This window comes from Peromyscus maniculatus, chromosome 23, assembly GCF_049852395.1.
Source record: "Peromyscus maniculatus bairdii isolate BWxNUB_F1_BW_parent chromosome 23, HU_Pman_BW_mat_3.1, whole genome shotgun sequence".
NCBI lineage: Eukaryota > Metazoa > Chordata > Mammalia > Rodentia > Cricetidae > Peromyscus > Peromyscus maniculatus.
The window spans coordinates 666,207-685,395 of record NC_134874.1 but is presented as its reverse complement, the minus strand read 5'-3'; the positions used below and the strand labels follow the sequence as shown (position 1 = coordinate 685,395).

The window sequence follows — 19,189 nt, the reverse complement described above, 5'->3', positions numbered from 1 at the left end:
AGGCAGAGCCTGGAGTGCCACCAGCCGAGCGGAAGCGGGAAGAGGTGGGAGGATCCCGCCTGGAGCCTCCAGTGGTGCTTGGTCCTTCCCATCCGTTAGTGGGCTCCCGGCCTTCGGAACGGGGAGAATAGGGGGAGGCCACGTTCATGCTGCTTCGATTCCACAATGGGTGGACCTTTCTGTGGCAGCCCCAGGTATCCGTGCAGGAAGGAGGCATGGAGGCTTTTGAGCTGGTCCCCGTGGGAGACGAAGGGTGTGGCACAGGCACAGATGGCGGGCCAGAAGATGGGCACCAGGAGATTCCCCCTGGGGAACCCTGCATGCCACCTGGGTGCCACCTAAGTGCCAGATGCCAGGTGGGATTTGCTGCTGCTTCTCCCTTGTGCTCCCCCTGAGTCTGGTCGCTTCCCCTGGGGCCCAATCCCAAACACCGTCTGAGCCGTCAGGGACTCTCGGCTGGCAAGCTGAACATTTTTATTAGGCAGCATCACATTCCGATGCGTTGTATCTACCAGGAGCGGAGGAGAACAGCATCACCCTGCCCGTCGTAAGGGCTCTCCCCAGGGAGTCTTCCCAGTTCTGTCTCCCAGAGCAGCCAGAGCTCTGGCTACAAATGAGCCGTTTTCTGCCCAGACGACGTGGATTCTTCTACACTGGCTGTGAAGCCAGCTTATAATTGAATTAATGAAAGAAACAGACTCATTCAGTCTCATTCAATTCTATTTGTTTGGTTATTACTATTTAAAACACGATTGTTGCCTAAGAGAAAGGGGGAGCGAGGGAGAGGGAGGGGGAGAGAAAAACTGTGTGAGGCAGCCAGGCAGGGTGGAAGGAACCCAGTCAGAGCATGGAAACCTGTACCGCATGTTCCCTGTGACTGTGGCCACCTTGTACACCTTGTTCCCAGAGGAAGTCACTCTCTTCCTCTGGGCCTCTGCTTGGCCAGCCATAAAGTGTGGTCAGATGTTCTCAATGCTACTTCAATGTATATAGAGAACTGAATCTCCCATCAGTATAAGTGGTGTCCTTTTTCTTCTCTTCCTCCTTTTCCTCCTCTCTTCTTGCTGGCTTTGGCGCTGCCCACAATGGTATTAGATGTTATTCTGAGCCCAAGATTTATGGTTGAAGAATCAACACACATGCAGGCCACATGTCACCATGAATTCAAGATTCGAAAGCTGGTCCCAGCACGGAACATCTCTAGGACAGACAGAGTCTAGACAAGCAAGTACATCCTGTTATAATTTTAAAAATGATGGGAAGGAGTCACACCATCCAACAGGGCCCACATGGGAGGTTTATTGAGGGGAGGGGATTGAAGGGGCAGAGAAGGGGGCAGAGACTCATCCCTGGGGGCAGAGCAAAGGAAGAGAAAGAGACAGGAGGTGGGCAAGGCCCGCCTCTTGTAAGGAAACGTAGCACATGTACACAGGGGGTGCTCATAGTGGCTGCAGCTGAGGACATATCCTGTCAGGTCCCTAAGGGCAGGCCAGCACAGATGCCTAAATGCTAACACATCCTGCTGGCCATGGGCAGTACTGATAACAGCAAAACCATAAAGCGTTAAGCTCTACAGCAGACCCTCCCACACATTCTTTCTCCATCTTTGGCTTGAACTGTCCCTGAGCATTCCTGGGCAGGTAGGGGTCGGAGAAGTATGTACCCATTTGTGAGTAGGTGAGGACTGTAAGACATGAGTGTATCTCACAAAGCTGGTGCTCTATTATGCCTGTGCCATAGCAGATGGAGAGCCTCAGCCCAGGGACATGGATGCCTTGGCCCCTGCCTCACCCCCCATGCCAACCCCACCCCCTACAGGCCAGGAAGATGCTGAGGAACACAGGTGTGGGGTTTGCCAAGGTTTGAGAATATTTTTTGGTGAGATCCTATATGGCTATAGCGTGGTGATCTCACCTGACTACTCATTTGCCCGGTGGGTACACACCAAGACAGTTCCATGTCTATGAACCTGCAATGTTTGCCGTGTGAGGGCACAGGCTATGTTTAGCCACTAATGGATGTCAGTATCACCCTCCCCTCACCATGTGAACATCAGACCTGTGTGTGGGAGCCCGTTCTCGGGTTCCTCGTGGCTTTACCCAGCAGGTCCACATAGAGGATGATTAGGACCACGGGCCTAAGTGCAGGTGTCTGAGATGGTCTGCACTTGGCTGTGCTGGGGGAGGAGGTCTTTTGCTCCACCCCCTTGGCGTCTCTATAAAAACCCTGGGCCAGAGACAGTTGGGGCCCATTGGAATAGGTTCCAGGCCCTCTTGAGGCTATCCTTTATTTTCTATCTGTTTATCTCTGCAAGATTCTCCGCTATAAATCCTTCTATCTAATATTTCCTGCTGATCGCATTCAAGAAAACTCTGGGGAACTGTGGGGGTGGTGGGTAAACGCCCCACACTTGTGGACTTCTTCCTGTCCTCCTATGAGAACTCTGGGGAGATTTAGACCAGAAGGAGGTGTTCCTGTGGTTGGTGGTAGTGAGGATCCTCTGTTGAGAGTGATAAAATGAAGCCCACAGCTTCTCACAGCTACAGGAGGGGAGGTACTCAGGGGTGATGTGCTGAGGTCCCAGCTTTGGAAGGAGGATGGGGACATGTGTCTCCGTAGTAAGAGAGCATTGTGATGTACCTCTGGAAATAGCTCCGACTCTTCCTCCAAGAGGTCCGGAGCCTGGACTGTGGTCAGTGGGAGGTGTCCTGCTGTTTGCTGGCCCTTGTAGCAGCTTCCTTCCTGAATCTGGTGTCCTGAGCAGGGAGAGGTAGTGACAGCTCCTCTCCTGGAAAGAAGCCTGTTAGGAAAAGGACCGCCAGGCCCATGGCCCCTCTGAAGTCTGGACTGCTCAGCTAAAATAGGTGTGGACAGGGCTGTGACAGATGGGGGCCTCTGCTGTATAGAAACCACTCTTTCCTGCTGACCCTATGGAAGGGCACAGGGAGCCAACAGTGGCCCATAGTTCTACCCCTGTGAAACCAGCAGAGGGGTCAGAGGGCCTCTGTGTGGGCAGTGAGCGGCGAGTTCTGATGTGTCACGAGGGCTAAGGGACAGCCAGTTTTCAGTCTACTTCCTCCTAGCAAGGAACAAGCTGCTCTCACTGCTCTTAGTTAGGAAGCGTGGCTGCTAAGGCCAGTTTGGCAGCCCTGGAATGGCCAGGGGTTTAGGGTAGTAGCCATAACCAGAGCCTCACCACAAGCACACTTACCTCCAGCTGCCCAGCCTGTGGTGACTGGTCAATGTCCATGGGTGCCAGTGACTTCAAATAGAATAAGATGAGCCACTGGGTCCTGAGGTCACTGTCTGTGAAGACATTGGCCACGTTCATACAACTCTCCTGCCTTCTATCTTAGAAACTCTGGCTTTCAGCTGCAAATGCAGCTGCCCAGTGATAGGCCACATTTTCCAACTCTGACCACCAGGGGTGATTAACAGAGGCAAACAACTCCAAAGGCCAGTGCCTCCATGCCTATTTTCCTCCCTCGCCAACTGGGCAACAACATTGGGAGGCCAGCCCTCCTGGACTACAAGAGTGGACACATCCTGGCAAAGACATCTGGAAGCATCCCCTAAAATTCAAGACATTAAGAGTGTTTGACTTTGCTAGCCGTGAAGCATGGCCTCCACTCTGTGCTGCAGCTCAAACACTGTAGCCACAGATGATCTCAGACAACAGGTATGGCTGTGTGCCAATAAAACTTTATTTATAAAACAAGTGAGGGGCCGGAGGGATCATTTGATGATGCCCACTGCAGGAATGGCAGAACAACAAGAGACTCACTTCCCAGGCTGAGTCTCATGCCCCACGACTGCCAAGCTGGTCCTCAGGAAGAGGTGTTGTTCACTTAGGTCTGTCTATCCATGTGATCTCTTCCCATTGCTTTGTTACCAGAGCACAAGGGGCCACCTCTGAGTGTGCCTTCCATTATGGTGAGGTTGAACGGGTGAGCAAGGGGCAGCTGGGCTGGGAGGCCTGAACCTGCTAGGAGGACAGGGTGCTTGGCATGAGGATGCACCTGTCCTCAGCACTGAATAGCTGAGTTTCTTTCCGTGTGGGTTATGTACAGGGACTTAGCACATGCGTGGAGGCTGTCCTCGAAGTCAGTTGGGGAACACTGTAGAAAAGGCACGTGATTTGGCATGGGTGTGCGCTGTCCTCAGATGTCCTCCCTCAGGCAGAGCTGCCTGTTCCAGGAAAGTCTGGTTCCTAACTCAGACTGAAGCTGCTGTTCCCAGGCCTCCTCTGCTGTCCCAAGTGACAGGGCCCAGCCCTGAGGTGTGCAGGGCCCACGTTGCTCTGGGTCTGTGGGGTTGGGCGAGAAGTTTCCATCCTGGCTCCAGTCCAGGATCTTCTGAGTGCTGGAATACTCAAGAGTCCAAGGGCCCGAGTGTGCGGAGGTGGGGTGGGGCAGAGGTCAGTGCTTGGTGTGTTTGATCCAGTTTCGGATCATCCACTTCTGTCCCGAGCAGCGCTGCACCACCAACCGCAGCCCAAAGTTGGCATCTTTAGACATCTCTACCTCCAGACACCGGCCCGTGTCTCGGCTCACGATGGGGCCACTCTGAAGGACAGGAGAAACGGAGTCAGCGTGGGAGTCGAGGATGCACTCCCGGTAAGGGCTGATCCAAGCCCCACTCTGGTTCTTGTACTATCACCATGAAGACCTAGGTACCTGCCTCCTTGGATTGTGTGCATTTCCCCCTCCTGCTTCCGCCAGGCTAGCAGCTCTGCTCAATTCCCTGGGTTTCAGAGGTTCCAAGAACATATCTAGGGCCTCCAAGACTGTCCTTATCCTAGGTGCCCTTTGGTCCCCATAATTATTTGGTATCTCTGTGGTTCCCAAAATTCATGGGCCCTGGCTTAAGCCTGGTGACTTTGGAGCCATCTCTAGCATGTTCTTCCATGCTGGCCCTCCCTGTCCACCGGGCCAGCCTCCCGAGAACCTTAGACCCTCAGTGGCTTAGCAAACAACAGTGGCAGCTCGTTCCTACAGCCAGAGCAGCTCGAGCCCACCTCTTCCCACAAATTGCCCAGAGTGACGGAACAACTCCCAAGGATCCCCTGTGTGGGAACCCTGGAGGCTAGGGGCCAGGAGAAGATCAGAGGATGGGTGATCCGTAGAGGCTGGTGCTGAGTGGATCGGGGTGTACAGGAAGGGATGGTAAGGGGGCTGGACCTGGATCAGGGCCCAGAGACCCAGAGGAACAGGGCTTGAGGGGGCAGCAGGGCAATGGTCAGCTTCAGAGCCCCGAGGAGCTCTAGTGGTCAGGGCTAGTCTCATGCCCTCCTCTGCCTGAGTCCAGTGCTGAAACAGGCAAGGCTGGACCTCTCTCTTCCCGCGTGACTCAAGTCCAGCTTTACAACTTTCTGAGCCACAGGACATGAGGTGATCAATCTTGACTATCACCCTGATGTGATTGAGAAATGCCTGGGGTGGTAAAGCATACCTCTGGGTGTGTCTGTGAGGGTGTTTGCAGAGAGGTAACTACACAAGGGCAGCCAGCACACACCTCACGGGCTGGGGGTCCAGATGGAATAACAGATGGAAAGGAGGAAGCCAGCCGGTATAGGCTCCCTCCCTTCCCCACTTCATGAGCTGCCCTGTTCTGCCGCTATGGTGAACCCTGCGAAACCATGAACAAAAGTAAGTCTTTCCCTTCAGCTGTCTCTCTCAGTATTTGCTACAGCCATGAAGTCTGACTTCCCAGGGCTGTTAGCCCCATGCACTGACCTGGGTGAAGTCCCACAGCCTCTGTGTGGGCCTGGCTACGTCCTCACACTTCTTCAGGGCCGGCATGCGCCCCCGGCCATCATCTACCAGACACTTGGAGTCCGGCAGAAAGGCGGTAGAGCCCAGGGGGCCCAGCTGCAGGAGCCCGTCGGCACTGTAGCGCACCAGCTGGGGAGACAGCGGGAGTGTGAACGGGACTGAGGCTCGAGGTACCCTATCCTGTCTGCGCCCAGCTCTCACCAACACCCAAGCCCACGCCTCTCTAGCAGGAGAACGTGGAGCTGCTGTGACCTTGTCAGGTGCTCAGGCCACACTAGCACACTTTCGCTCATCTGGGGCCAGGTGCCAGCCGGGGGCTGAGCCACAAGTGTTGACGAGGCTGGAGGGGCAGCATTTAGAACCCCACTGATGTCCCCCTTTGCCCTCAGTCAGAGGCCACTGGGCTGAAAACCCACTGGGAGAGGTCAGTCCAGAAAGCTTAACTCTCCCGGAAGCCACCGCAGTGGGTGGCATGGGGCACAGGAATCTCCCACTCAATGGGCCATTGTGTCAAAGCAGGCACCTTGCAGCCCGAAATTAAGAAGCATCCGGCAGACACTGGCTCTCTCTGTCCATGTTGGAGGCAGCAAAACCATGGGCTCACAGAACTCCAGGTCTACCCAGATGGGTGTTCATGAATGAGGCTCAGGCTCAGAGAAGATAGGTCTCCCGAGCTCGGCACTTGCTGGGGAGATGTCGTTATCGACAGCATAGAATGGCATTCACTTGTGGCTGGGAGCAGCCACCTAGAGGGATGAACAACCATCAGCCCTGAGCTGCACAAGGCAGTCTGGCAATCCTTTCTCTGAGTGATCCAGGCTCGCAAGCACAAGGCAGGGCTCACCTAACAAGAACGAGTGGAAAATACAGCTTTTTCCCTCCATCATATCTAGACCAGGTGACACCTTACCATGACTTCCATTAATCCACAAGCCCACCCAAGAAAACACATGCCGCCTCTGTCCCATTTAACTGATGAGTAAACCAAGGCACAGGGACAATTCATGTCTTGCCAAGACCCATTTGACCAAAAGGGCCTGTTCTTTTTTTTTTTTTTTTTTTTTTTGAGACAGGGTTTCTCTGTGTAGCTTTGCGCCTTTCCTGGAACTCACTTGGTAGCTCAGGCTGGCCTTGAACTCACAGAGATCCGCCTGGCTCTGCCTCCCGAGTGCTGGGATTAAAGGCATGCGCCACCACCACCCGGCCAAAGGGCCTGTTCTTGACTTAATGGTACCAGCTGCCTTCAGAGTCCTAAACTGCTCCAGTCTCTTCTGAACTTGTCCCCCAACGTCACAGGGACTCTCCATGACCCGTCCCATGCCCACCCCCCTTCCTTTACTATGAGGTCTGGGTGCTGCCTACCTGTGAGGACATGCCATGGCAGGGGTAGAGGATGGCCCGGTCATCGTCTTCTGCCCCCTGGTCCAAGCAATAGCCACTGGCTTTGCTGTTTCTCACCTAGATCCAGAAGCAACAGAGAAACTGCAGGTCACTGAGGAGGGTCCCGGGGCCTGAGGGAAAGCATCCAGGAACTCTCCCACCCTGTCTCCCACTAAGGAGCAGAGGCAGCCATGTTGTAGCTGTCTGTAGGCTGCTTGCAATGAGACAGGTATGACCTTTACATCCAACATTCCTCCCTTGGGATAAAACCCTGGGGGTTGGCATCTGCCTGGGGCAGGGCAGGAGGTGTGGTGTGTGAGGGTGCCTGGGGAGGGGGTGGAAAAGATGAACAGGTAAGGCAACCAGGGCTCTCTAGGCAGCCTGGGAAGAGACGACCGTGCTTGTCACATAGATGTGTTCTGTGAGTGTGTGGAGAGTTAGCTGGCCCCCAGCAGGTGAGGCTGGATTTGGTCACTAGAATGGCTTATGTTACTAGCTTGGGGACATCCCTGGACTAGCATCTCCTCCTGTGCAGACGCAGAGACTATTTTGCCTCTAATACACTTTGGCCAAGGACTGCAGTCAAAGTGGCTGTGTGAGCTCAGGAGACAGTGGCAGGTTCCCCCAAAGCATACACTTGGAATGCTCACTCCATCCCCAGCTGGTGGAGGGGTGACAGGACCCAACCAACAGCCAGCTGATCTCTATGTAACAAGCACAGGGCACCCACTCTGCAGCCCCCAGGAACAGTGGTGACCTCTGACCCAGGAGAGTTATGTTCTGTTTCACCCCACAGGGTTTCAGGCCGTGGAGTTTGCAATATGTCAATCACAGAGCACAGCCCCGAAAAGGACCCATGGACCTGACCCTAAGATGGGAGAAATCCGAGGGTCACAGCATCTGGAGTTGGGTATGGATCCCACAGCGGGTAGAAGTAGGAAGAACACCACAAAAGACAGAACAGTTGCTTCCCTCTCCACCTGCACTTCCGGGAAAGCTCCGTGCCCAGTGTCTGCACCTGACTAAGGGGTGACAAAGCTCCAGGGTTGATGGGTCTACAAGGACTGCCCACCAGGCCCCTCGACCCTACCCTGGGCGCTGTCCTAGGGCAGTATGTCTACCACCTCCCTGCAGGGAAGCTGGGACAGGAAGGAGATGCTGTCTGTGGGGATGCCCTCCCCTCTTCCTGCCTGTTCTGTGCTGGGACACCTGATTCCAGACCTGGGCCAAGGTAGGAACACAGTGCCTTCTCCTGGCTTTAGAGAGGGCTTTGTGTGCAGCTGTGCACTCTGGAATTCAGGGTAACACATGGGCTTCGGTACAGTTGGGGTGCCAGTACTCATGTACACCTGCTTCTGCACATGCTTATAATGCATGCACTGTGGTGTGCACAAATGTGTGCACGTCCATGCTTGATGGAAGCTTGTGCACATGGGTGAAAGTGAGTGTCTAACACAGTGACAGTGTGCACTTGTGTGTGTGTGTGTGTGTGTGTGCCTGTACCCACAGGTGCAGACATGCTTCAGTATGTGTTTGTATGGCCTCATGCACAGGTATGCATGTGATGAACTTATGTATATGCATGTGAGTGAACGAACACAGGCAGCAAATATGTATATACATAAGCTCATGTATTCACACATGTATGAATGTACATTCCTGTTTAATAATGCATTCATAAGTCTTATATGAATGCATGTGAATATATACATAGATGTGTGCAGATGTGTGAATACATGTGATGGGCATGCGAGTTTATGTATTCGTCAGCATGTGTGTGATTGCATGTCTACATACACATGTGTAAACACGTGTGAATGTCTGTTTATACGTGTGTGTGTGTGTGTGTGTGTGTGTGTGTGTGTGTGTGTGTATACACAGGTCTATCTATTCAGGCATATTTCTTTTTAAAATATTATGTATTTTTGCCAGACACAGTGCTGCACAGCTTTAATCCCAGCAGGAAGATCTCTGTGAGTTTGATACCAGTATGGTCTGCATTGAAATGTCTACAGAGAAGCCAGAGACTCCATCTAAAAAAAAAAAAAACCCAATTAGCATTTATTTAGTGTGTGGCTGCACACTTGTCGTGGTGTGCATGTGGAAGTCAGAGGACAACTTGAGGGAGTTGGTTTTCTGCTCCTACCACGTAGGTTCCAGGGATCAAACTTAAGCCATTGGCCTGGGCAGCAAGCATCATCACCGCTGAGCCATCTCACCGACCCACTCACTTGGGTATATTTCCACACGCGAATGTGCAGGTATGTTTCCATGTGAACGCGCTAGTGTTGCTGCTCATGAACACGAGCATACCCATGTCATTTGAGAATATACACACTTATGCAGGTGGACTTCTGGTGTTAGGACACGGGATGCTGGGGTACAGGATCCCAGGGCATAGGTGCCGGGGTGCTGGGCAGAAAGCCCACCACCCCAGCAGGGCCCTGGTGCGGAGGCGGTACCTCTCCGTACGTGAGGGTGTTGTTGTAGACCCTCATCTCAGGGTACACATTCTCCAGGTACCATTTAAAGCTGCGGCATTTTAACTTCTGGCGCAGGGCCAGCCTCTCAGACACATCGCCGAAGTCCACTCCTGGGTTCTGTGGGGCACAAGCATGCAGGAGAGTGTAAGTGTCGCAGATCCAAGCTACCCTAGGGTTAGGTCTTCCCCCATGCCAGGGACTCCAGGGGCCTGGGTTCCCCACCCTTAAGAGTGGCCCTGGTTGCAGCCTTGGGCCACCATGTCCTCATCTTGGCCTCCTGAGGGATCTGGCTGTGGGGACAGACTTGGCCTGTCCACCCCTGTCCTGTCCTCAGAACCTGAGCTGTTCTTCCTGCCTGATCTGTGGATTTGCCTCCGCTTCAGCGACACTCACAATGGGGCCCTGGACTCAGTTTGACTCCTGGGGGTTGTCGCCTGACTGAGCCCCAGACACAGAAGCTCAATGAGCTACAGGGCAGCCACACTTGGTAGGATGTTATGTGTTAGCGCTTGGAAGGCTCAGGAGGGGATCGTGGGTTCTGTGAATTCATGTGTCTCCACCCTCATACCCTGGCTGTGCCGACACAGCAACTCTGCTGAGTTGAGGTCTTTCCAGTGAATTGTGGAGCCTGAGTCGCTGTGGGGCCTAGAACCCTGTGTGGGCCCTGAGCCATCAGATCATGAGGTGGCTTGGGAACTTCTGCCCCATCCAGGGCCCTCTGAGGCACCATCTCCCCACAGGTCTAAGGGTAGAGCAGGCTCAGGCCTGGGCTGGTTTGAGTCCTGTCACTTTTCATATGTGGCCATGGAACAGTCTCTTACCCTCACTATGCCTCAGTTTCCCAACTGAAAGCAATACTAGATATATGTATTGCCTTATTTTGAGGACTAAGTTAGTTGGAGTACTCCCGAGTGACTCTGGGATCACAGGCCATACAAAGGCAAATCACATGAGGGACATGCTTCCCTCCAGCTTGACTGAGCGGCTCTGGGGCTGGTGAGCCTCACATGTGGCCCGTGGCTGGCTGTGATGTCCTATGTTCCTTTCCAATGTTAACAGAGATACAGTTGTGTATTCTCCAAATCACCATGTGGTACAGACAACAGATCCTTAGGCTTTTGTCTCTAATGGGGTCCTGACCCAGTAGGCTGGAGGGAAGCCTGGAAGGGGGCCTTGCAGGTCCTGGGTTAAGGTGGTCAGTCCTGTGCATCTCAGCAGGGTGGTAAGGGATGGGGGTGGTCCAGTCCAGACGGTCCACATGATTATCCAAATGCCAGGTGTGCTGCCTTAGTGGCAGTGAGCCAGTTTAGGAGGATGAAGAGAGACATTTAGAAAGGTTAAGTAGACCAGGCGTGGCGAGGCACATCTGTGACCCCAGCACAAAGGAGGAAAAGGCACTCTTGTGAGTCGAGGCCAACTGGGGCTGCAGAATGAGAACCATTTAAAATGAATGTATAAATATATAAGAAAGCACACATGTGCCCTGAATCAGGATAGAAGACCTGGTTCTGACTATGGGACAATGGAAAAAAAGGGAGTCTGTTTCCAAGAGACTGGACCAGCTGGAGAAAGAACACTGGGGTGAGGCTTAGCAGACCTTTACTTACAACCTTTGGTGGCCACTTGTAGCCTGGAACAGTTACCTATGGTGAGGGGAAGGGTGTGGCCACTGTGGCTGGACCAGTGAGAAGAAGCCCTTTCCTACAGGACGCACCATGCAGGGGAGGCTGCCTGGACGTGGCCCTGTGTTCCAGAGTCCCTTACTTCAGGGCTTCCCTGGATCTGTTCACCCCGCCCTGGTACCTGCCTTACCGTCATAGGAATATTCCAGGCCATGTACACGTGGGACTTGAAATCGTCCATCCACACCTCGGCAGCCCTCAGCGCGTTACGCTTGGCATAGTAGTCAATGTCGTTGTTGTATGGCTTCTTGGTGCGCTCAATGTGGGCCACTCGGGAGCAGGGGAGTACCTCCATGCTGCCGCCACACTGCCACACCTGGGGTGAGAGGATTGGACCTGGTTAGAGGCCGGGAGGGCTACTTGACATGCCAGGTAGCCCAGCATACCATGGAAGGACACCCGGTCTACTCAAGTCTGGACTTCCTAGGGGTCTGGACACATTGGATTTGTTAGAGGAAGGTGTCTAAGAAGAAGCCACGGACTATGGGCTGTATCCACCAGGTCTTGGGCAAGAGGCTGCCTCCCCTTCGGGATTTCCTGTCATGCCTGATTTCTCTTCCATGTTGTATGACTGTGGATTTGGATCCTATCTACCCCACACAGCACTCTGGGTAGGGACTCAACCACCTCCCTAGCCCAGTTTGCCAGAGTCAACCCAATGGCAACTGAATTGGAACCCCCACCCCCGACCCGGGCTCACTTTGAGATTCTTTCTTCCCAGTGTGTGGTGCTGTCTTGATAGCCTGGGCTGCAGGAAGTCAGTCACTAGGGCTGAAGCCTGCTTCCTGCTGCACTCTGCTTCCCAGTCAGCCATGATGTGAGCACCCGCCTCATGTTCCCGCCACCACAGACACACCTGCTCCTGCAGTCACACCTTCCCAGCCATGGGGGACTGAGACTCTAAAACCGCACACCCAGATAAATGTTTCCTCACGTCAGCAGTTGCTGGCGGGTGCTTTAGTCACGGTGACGTGACGAGAACACACGCAGCCTCTGGTACCGTAACAAATGCACGATCCCAGCAGAAAGCAGAGTAGCTTGCTTCCTCAGCAAACAAACATGGAAGCCCCCTCACCGTCTGCGGCTCGGCGGTAGGAATGAATTTCACACTCTGGCTCCCAAGCACAGGCTTGCTCCAGTCATCTCAATTATGTTTGGCTCTCCCCAGCTCTCCGGCAAATCTCCACGATCATCTCAAGCTGAGCTAGCAAGTGGCTCATTTTTTATGTGGCCCTCTCTCTGCCCAGGAACGGGATGTTTGACCAAGTGTTGTGTGGAGTGTAGTGGGTAAGAGCTACAGCAGCCGGCATGGTGAGTAGGCCAGAGAAGATGAGGGCTGGGGGAGGAGCTTGCTCTCGGCCTGTCCCTGCGGCTGACTGCATCATGTCAACATTTTGAACCTTAGATCCCCAGCTCCTGGTGCCAACACAGACCTTGTGGCTTCTCAGCATCCACAACTGTGAGCTGGTTTCTGGGTCCACCTAGTTCTTGCTGGTCTGTTTCTCTGGAGAACTCTGGCCAATCCCCTTTTGTCCTGTGCCAGTCCCCCACTTCCATCAAAACAGTGTTCTGTGACACACACAAACACACGGCATCGCATGAACTCAACCACAACAGATGCGATGGGATTGTTTTGCTTGTTTTTTCGAGACAGAGTTTCTCTGTGTAACAGCCCTGGCTGCCCTGGAACTCTCTTTGTGGACCAGAATCTCAAATGAACAGAGATCCTCCTGCCTCTGCCTCCCCAGTGCTGGGATTGAAAGTGTGCGTCACCACGCCGACACAATGGGATTATTTTTAGCACTAAGTGTCACCGGCACAGTGACAATGCCCGAGAGAAGTGACTCCAAGGAGAAGAACAGTCACCACCCGCGGCCTCAGAGGCTTCAGTGCAGCCGTTTGCCTCCACGGCTGTGGGCCTGAGGGGAGGCTGGGCAGCAAGGTGAGAGCCATGCTGATGGCCTAGCGGACAGGGAGACACGGGAAGGAGCCCAGGGTAGCTGTGCCTCCTGCCAAGGGTCTGTCTCCTGCGACCTGCTTCCTCCAGCGTGGTCCCGCCTCCCGGCGGCTGGGGACCAAGCCCTCAGTATACAAACCTGTGGGGGACATTTTGTTTTCAAACCGTGACACAGGAGTGAAGACGAGAGGACAGCCAAGGAAACTCTAGACGGATAACGAGGACACATTCAGTTGCTAGACGCAAAGTATTTTATAAAACAATGGGGGAACGGCTGAAAGCAGGAGGCTCAAAATAGACACAACATATATATGGGCACATGTATACACACACATACACACACCACATACACATATACATACATATATGGCAGACACGTATACACACACACACATACCACATACACATATACATACATATATATTGACACACACGTATACACACACACACATACCACATACACATATACATACATGTATATGGGCACACACGTATACACACACACACATACCACATACACATATACATACATATATATGGGCACACACGTATACACACACATACCACATACACATATACATACATATATATGGGCACACATGTATACACACACACATACTACATATACATATACATACATATATATGGGCACACACGTATACACACACACACATACCACATACACATATACATACATATATATGGGCACACACGTATACACACACACATACCACATACACATATACATACATATGTATGTACATAACAATCACACACCAACACACATGACACACACTGACCCCTATGCATACATACCAACGTATGCATGCATGCACACAGAGAGTACATGACAGGGGCTGCTGTCCTTGTGAAGAAGGATGGAGGGACCTCTGTTTTATAACTGTGTAACAGGACCTCACTTCTTTACAAGCACGCACGGCACACTGACCACGCTCTTAGGGTGGAAACGGTGTTTAAAGGGCTGCTGGCTTCCTGTTGTCCCTCCAGAAAACACCGGGAGAAGCCCCGTGCCCAGAGGAAGGCCAGGTGCAGCAGAAAGGGGCTTCCCAACCACACGGGAGCTGATGTCCCTGAGAGTAGAACAGCTCTCCAGCCAGCCGGGGAGAGAAGAACATATGGCGAACACACGCACACAGGGCGTTCACACTCACTCCAAACCGCAAAGCTACATCCTCAGTGTCTATTATATTTGCAGAAATTAAAAACAGTTGATCGGCCCCCCACATGCCACAAGGCCTGGACAATGACCTCCCTCAGGCATTACTGACAAAAAAAATATACATAGACCACACAGCCATACACACAACACATTCCACACATGTACACCACAAGACCACACACACACACCACACATTCACACATATCATACATATGTGCACATACCACACACATACATATGCATACACATACACACATACTACACAATAAACATATGCACAAAGACCACACTATATACCACACACATGCACATGCATATACATACATATACCACATGTATGCGCAGACATATCACACCTGTATACATACAACACACATACATACACACATACTACAGTCATTCCACACATGTACACACCACACTCACATAGACATATAGATCATATAGTCACATATATCCCACATGCATGCACACACATACATGTGCACACATATATACATACATACACAGACATATATCACATGTGCTCACATGCACACACATATACATATACTACACACCACATTCATGTATATGTATTCACAGATACACACATACATATACTCACACTGAAATATACCACACACATAAACACACATATATCCCTTTGGGGGCGGAAAGGGGCCTGGCATTTGTATCCAAAGCGGTACAAACACAAGCCTCATCTGGGTGGGAGACTCCATTCCCAGAGACATATCATAAGGGGTTAACTGAGCCGTGTGGGTAGTCAGACCAAGCCATCTCTTCATGGCTGGTGACACAGAAGCCACACGTGCCGGCCAGGTAGGTGCCAGAGCCCATGAGTCTGAGGATGTGAAAGAAGACGAGGAACTTATGGATACACGTCTGCGGCGAACGTGCAGTCCCTGCAGGTCACCTCAGGACAGCTGCAGGACCACGCCTAAGGTACAGACATGAATCACACACGACCTACCTCGTGCATGTGCACACGCACATCCACCAGCAGGCTCCGAGCGGGGGCACACCTGACACAAACTGTGGGCAATTTCAATTCTGTTTGAGCCAGTGTGTCACCCCTGCCCCACCCCCCCGCCGTTCACATCACGATTTCATAAAGGGAATAAAACAGTGGATAAGAAAGTGGGCAAGCACCTGCCACAGCCACTGTCAGCTCCCACCACATTTAATATTCACACGGCCCCAGGAGTTGGTTCTCACGTGCTACTCTACAATGCATGGGGAAACTGAGGCTGAGACAGTGGTGCAACATACGAGCAAGCAGAGGCAAGCCTGAATGCAAGTCTCAGGGATCTCTGAAGACACGGTGCCCATGATGCTGCTTCCACGCCTGAGGCAGCGGACACCCGCCATCCTCTTCCCCCATCCTGCTTCCCATGGCTGGGGCTTGTTGACATGTTGATAGCTGGCAGGCAAGGAGGGTCGGCACCTTGGGGCCACTCCCGTCCAACACCCAGAAAACAAGGGACCCCTCCGCCCTGCCTCACACAGGCATTCTCCATGTGACAGCCATAGCGTGGTCCAGGCTAGCCCTGCTGCCTGAGCGGTAGATTTGCTTGGGCTGTGTGGCCAGTGCCCCTGGAAAGCCCTTGGCAGCCTGCAGCAGTTAATGAGTTGGAAGCAGGCTCCTTCTAGGCCACCCTCTTGCAGGCGGCAGCTGAGACACCCCAATGTGAGTAGCGCCGGTGTGGTAATGACCTCAGATCTGACACACAACTCCAAGGTGCTCTCCCAGCCCTCCTCAACTTGGGCTCAGAGCAGACATTCTCTTGGGCCTCAAATCTCATCCTCAGACACATGCCTTGTTAGTGCTCATCAAATGAACTCCTCAGTTTCAACTTCCTGCCTCCTCTCCTCCCTCTTTGACTAGAATTCTGTTCTCACAAGGCCTGGAGACACAGCTCAGTGTAGAGCATTTGCATCTCCCAAGTCTGAAGGTCCTTGGTGCCACCATGGAGCACAGAGGGGCCGAGGGATTTCCAGGAGGAAGGCTGGGAAGATGGGGGACTCTGGGGATGACACAGAGAGATGGGAAGGAACAGTGGGAACCAGCCAAGCTGGGAGGCCTGTGGGGTAAGTGTCCCTGGGAGAGAGACTGCAGCGTAGAGGCTTTGGGGTGTGTACCTGTTCAGGACGCTGGTTTGCCGCCACAGGCCCACGCTCTGCCAGCCATTCCCCGTTCCCACCGTCGCTGACCTGTGATTAATATGATGGCCCACACAGCCTTTCTAATCAACTCAACCCAATTAGAGAAACTCTGTGGTCCCGAGGTCGATTTTCATCCCTGTGATCGTGGGGATGCCATCTGCACGTCCCCTAATGAGGAAAGTCCTGGAGCCAATTAGGGGGAAATGATTCTGTCTCGTCCATTAGGTTTAATAAAGGTCAGGACGAAATCTAACAAAGTCTGGTCTGGAAAGCCAGCTGCAGAGGAGAAACTCAAGCGCTTGCTGCTGCATAGCAAACCGCCTGCAGCTTGCGGAGCGGGACATGCTTTCCATCAACATGCTTTCCGTCCTACACTGAGGATCACGGCTGGCCCAGGGCCCATCCCATGGGGACTGGCCTGAACCTTGGAACTGATTTTTACAAGGAAGGACGAAGAACAGGGTCTCTTATTCTGTAGAGCCACTTCCAGGAAGTGTGTTCTAGGGGCTGGAGAGATGGCTCAGTGGTTATAGAAGGACTGTGATAGGCACAGACGTCATTATCCATTTGCACTGGAGATGGCTGGTGCAGGAGGAGTTTTGCCACGACTGGAGTAAACACAAGTCCCTCAGTCTGTACAAAGGACCGCGGTTAACAAACGCCCTGGCCACACCCACTTCCTGGCTATAAAAGCAAGCTGTTCAACTCACTTTGTGAGTCCCTGGGAGAATCCCTCCTCTGCTGTCCCCCAGATGTGACAGCAACAGGCCGAACTGGCAACGTGAAGACAAGACTGCGGTCGTGGGACAGGAGAGGCAGCTCAGGCTGCAGTCGTGACAAGAGGCAGCAAGACTTCCCTGGAGGGACAGGGCCCAAGTGACAGAAATGACAGAGGGGAGCAGAGGTAGTGGGCAAGTGAGAGCAGGTGGAGTCGAGACTGGAAAAAGGAAGAAGAAAAGAGAGCCATAGAGTAGAAGCATGGGCCCCGGTTGCCGGAAGAATTGCAGAGAGCTGCAAGCTTTAAGGGCTAAAGATCCTGACACCCAAAGCCCAAGAGCTGTGACTCTTGTCCCTCTAGGCCAAAGGGCCCCGGCCCCAAGGCTTTCTTGGGAGCTGTATCACTAGAAGGTGATACTTTCAGCTGCTCTGCAGCTGTCTGCTGCCATTAGATACCTCAGCCAGAAGCCGAGGATCACAGAAGCTGCTAAGTGATCGGGCTGCTGGTAGTTAAGGCCCAGGGCAACAAGCCTCCATCTGGAGAGTCCAGAGCAATTCGGTCCTGCAGTGTAAGGTTAGACAAGCATTTCAATTATGAGGTGTCATGTATCTCCCCGGCATGGTTCTCAGCCTCAGTGGTCAACCACACCAGAGCCCATGAATACATTAGCCGTGACAGGACAATAGGTCCTTGGAGACACCATGGCCACATCCAAGTTCTCACAGTGGGTGGGGGCATGGATCCTGGACAGGCAGAGGCATCAGTCATCCAGTGGGGTAGGCTCTGGGACGTGTGTGTGTGTGTGTGTGTGTGTGTGTGTGTGTGTGTGTGTGTGTGATGGTTAATCTAGGTTGTCAACTCATAAGACTTAGAATCACCACACACACACACACACACACCCAACAACAAAAAAACCCAAAAACCAGCCAGGCGGTGGTGGCGGCGCACGCTTTTAATCCCAGCACTTGGGAGGCAGAGCCGGGCGGATCTCTGAGTTTGAGGCCAGCCTGGGCTACCAAGTGAGTTCCAGGAAAGGCGCAAAGCTACACAGAGAAACCCTGTCTCGAAAAACCAAAAGCAAACAAACAAAAAACCAAAAACCTCTGGGCCGGTCTGTGAGGAAGTTTCTGGACTGGGTTAACTGAGGAGGGGCAACCCACCTTGAATGTGGGCAGCACCATCCCATCTGTTGAGGTCCCAGGATGAATAGAAGGGAAAGCAGCTGAGCACCAAGTGTCCATCTCTCTCTCCACTTCCGGACCATGGATGGACACATGGGATCAGCCACCCCACGCTCCTGGTGCTGTGATTTCCCTGCCGTGATAGGCTGCACTTTCAAGCCACAGGGCAAAATAAACCTTTCTTCCCTTCTCCCCGTAAGTTGTTTTTATTCGGTATTTGGTCACAGCAATGAGAAGAGATGAGTCCTGGGACACAGCATGTGAGTCCACCAAGACCCCAGGGCCTGGGCATGGCAGCTGCCCTCACTGCAGATAGCAAAAAAAGTCATCTCTCCTGAGTCATCATGGAGATGGGTTCCAGACCTGGTCACCCACCTGCTTGCTCCTGACTGCCTTTGTCTTTATTTCTCAGTCCCCAGTAAAAGCTTTCTCTCTGGAGAAAGCCCCTCGACACCCACCCACTTAAATAATGAAGAAATGTAGAAGACCATGCATGACCCTCACCCCATAGGAGGCTCCCAAGGGCCACTCTGCCCCTCTTAACCCCCACCCCCTGCACCACCTGTCCCCTTCCAGTCTAGGCCACAGGCACACTGTAAAGTGCCAGCCAGCAATGATGGCTTGCTACCACGGCCGCACGCACGCACGCACGCACGCACGCACGCACG

General features: G+C 52.9%; 1 protein-coding gene across 1 annotated transcript in view; it reads right to left on the bottom strand.

Moving 5' to 3' along the window:
* Positions 1-459: 459 nt before the first annotated feature.
* Positions 460-19,189, bottom strand: part of Galnt9 (polypeptide N-acetylgalactosaminyltransferase 9) — a 75,217-nt gene continuing 56,487 nt past the window's right edge. Inside the window, exons 7-11 of the mRNA XM_006984098.4 lie at positions 11,450-11,635; positions 9,617-9,754; positions 7,137-7,232; positions 5,736-5,903; positions 460-4,565 (exon numbers count right to left, since the gene is read on the bottom strand). Of these exons, the coding sequence (XP_006984160.1) occupies positions 4,419-4,565; positions 5,736-5,903; positions 7,137-7,232; positions 9,617-9,754; positions 11,450-11,635 (735 nt within the window). The 3' untranslated portion in view covers positions 460-4,418. The remainder of the gene's footprint in view (positions 4,566-5,735; positions 5,904-7,136; positions 7,233-9,616; positions 9,755-11,449; positions 11,636-19,189) is intronic.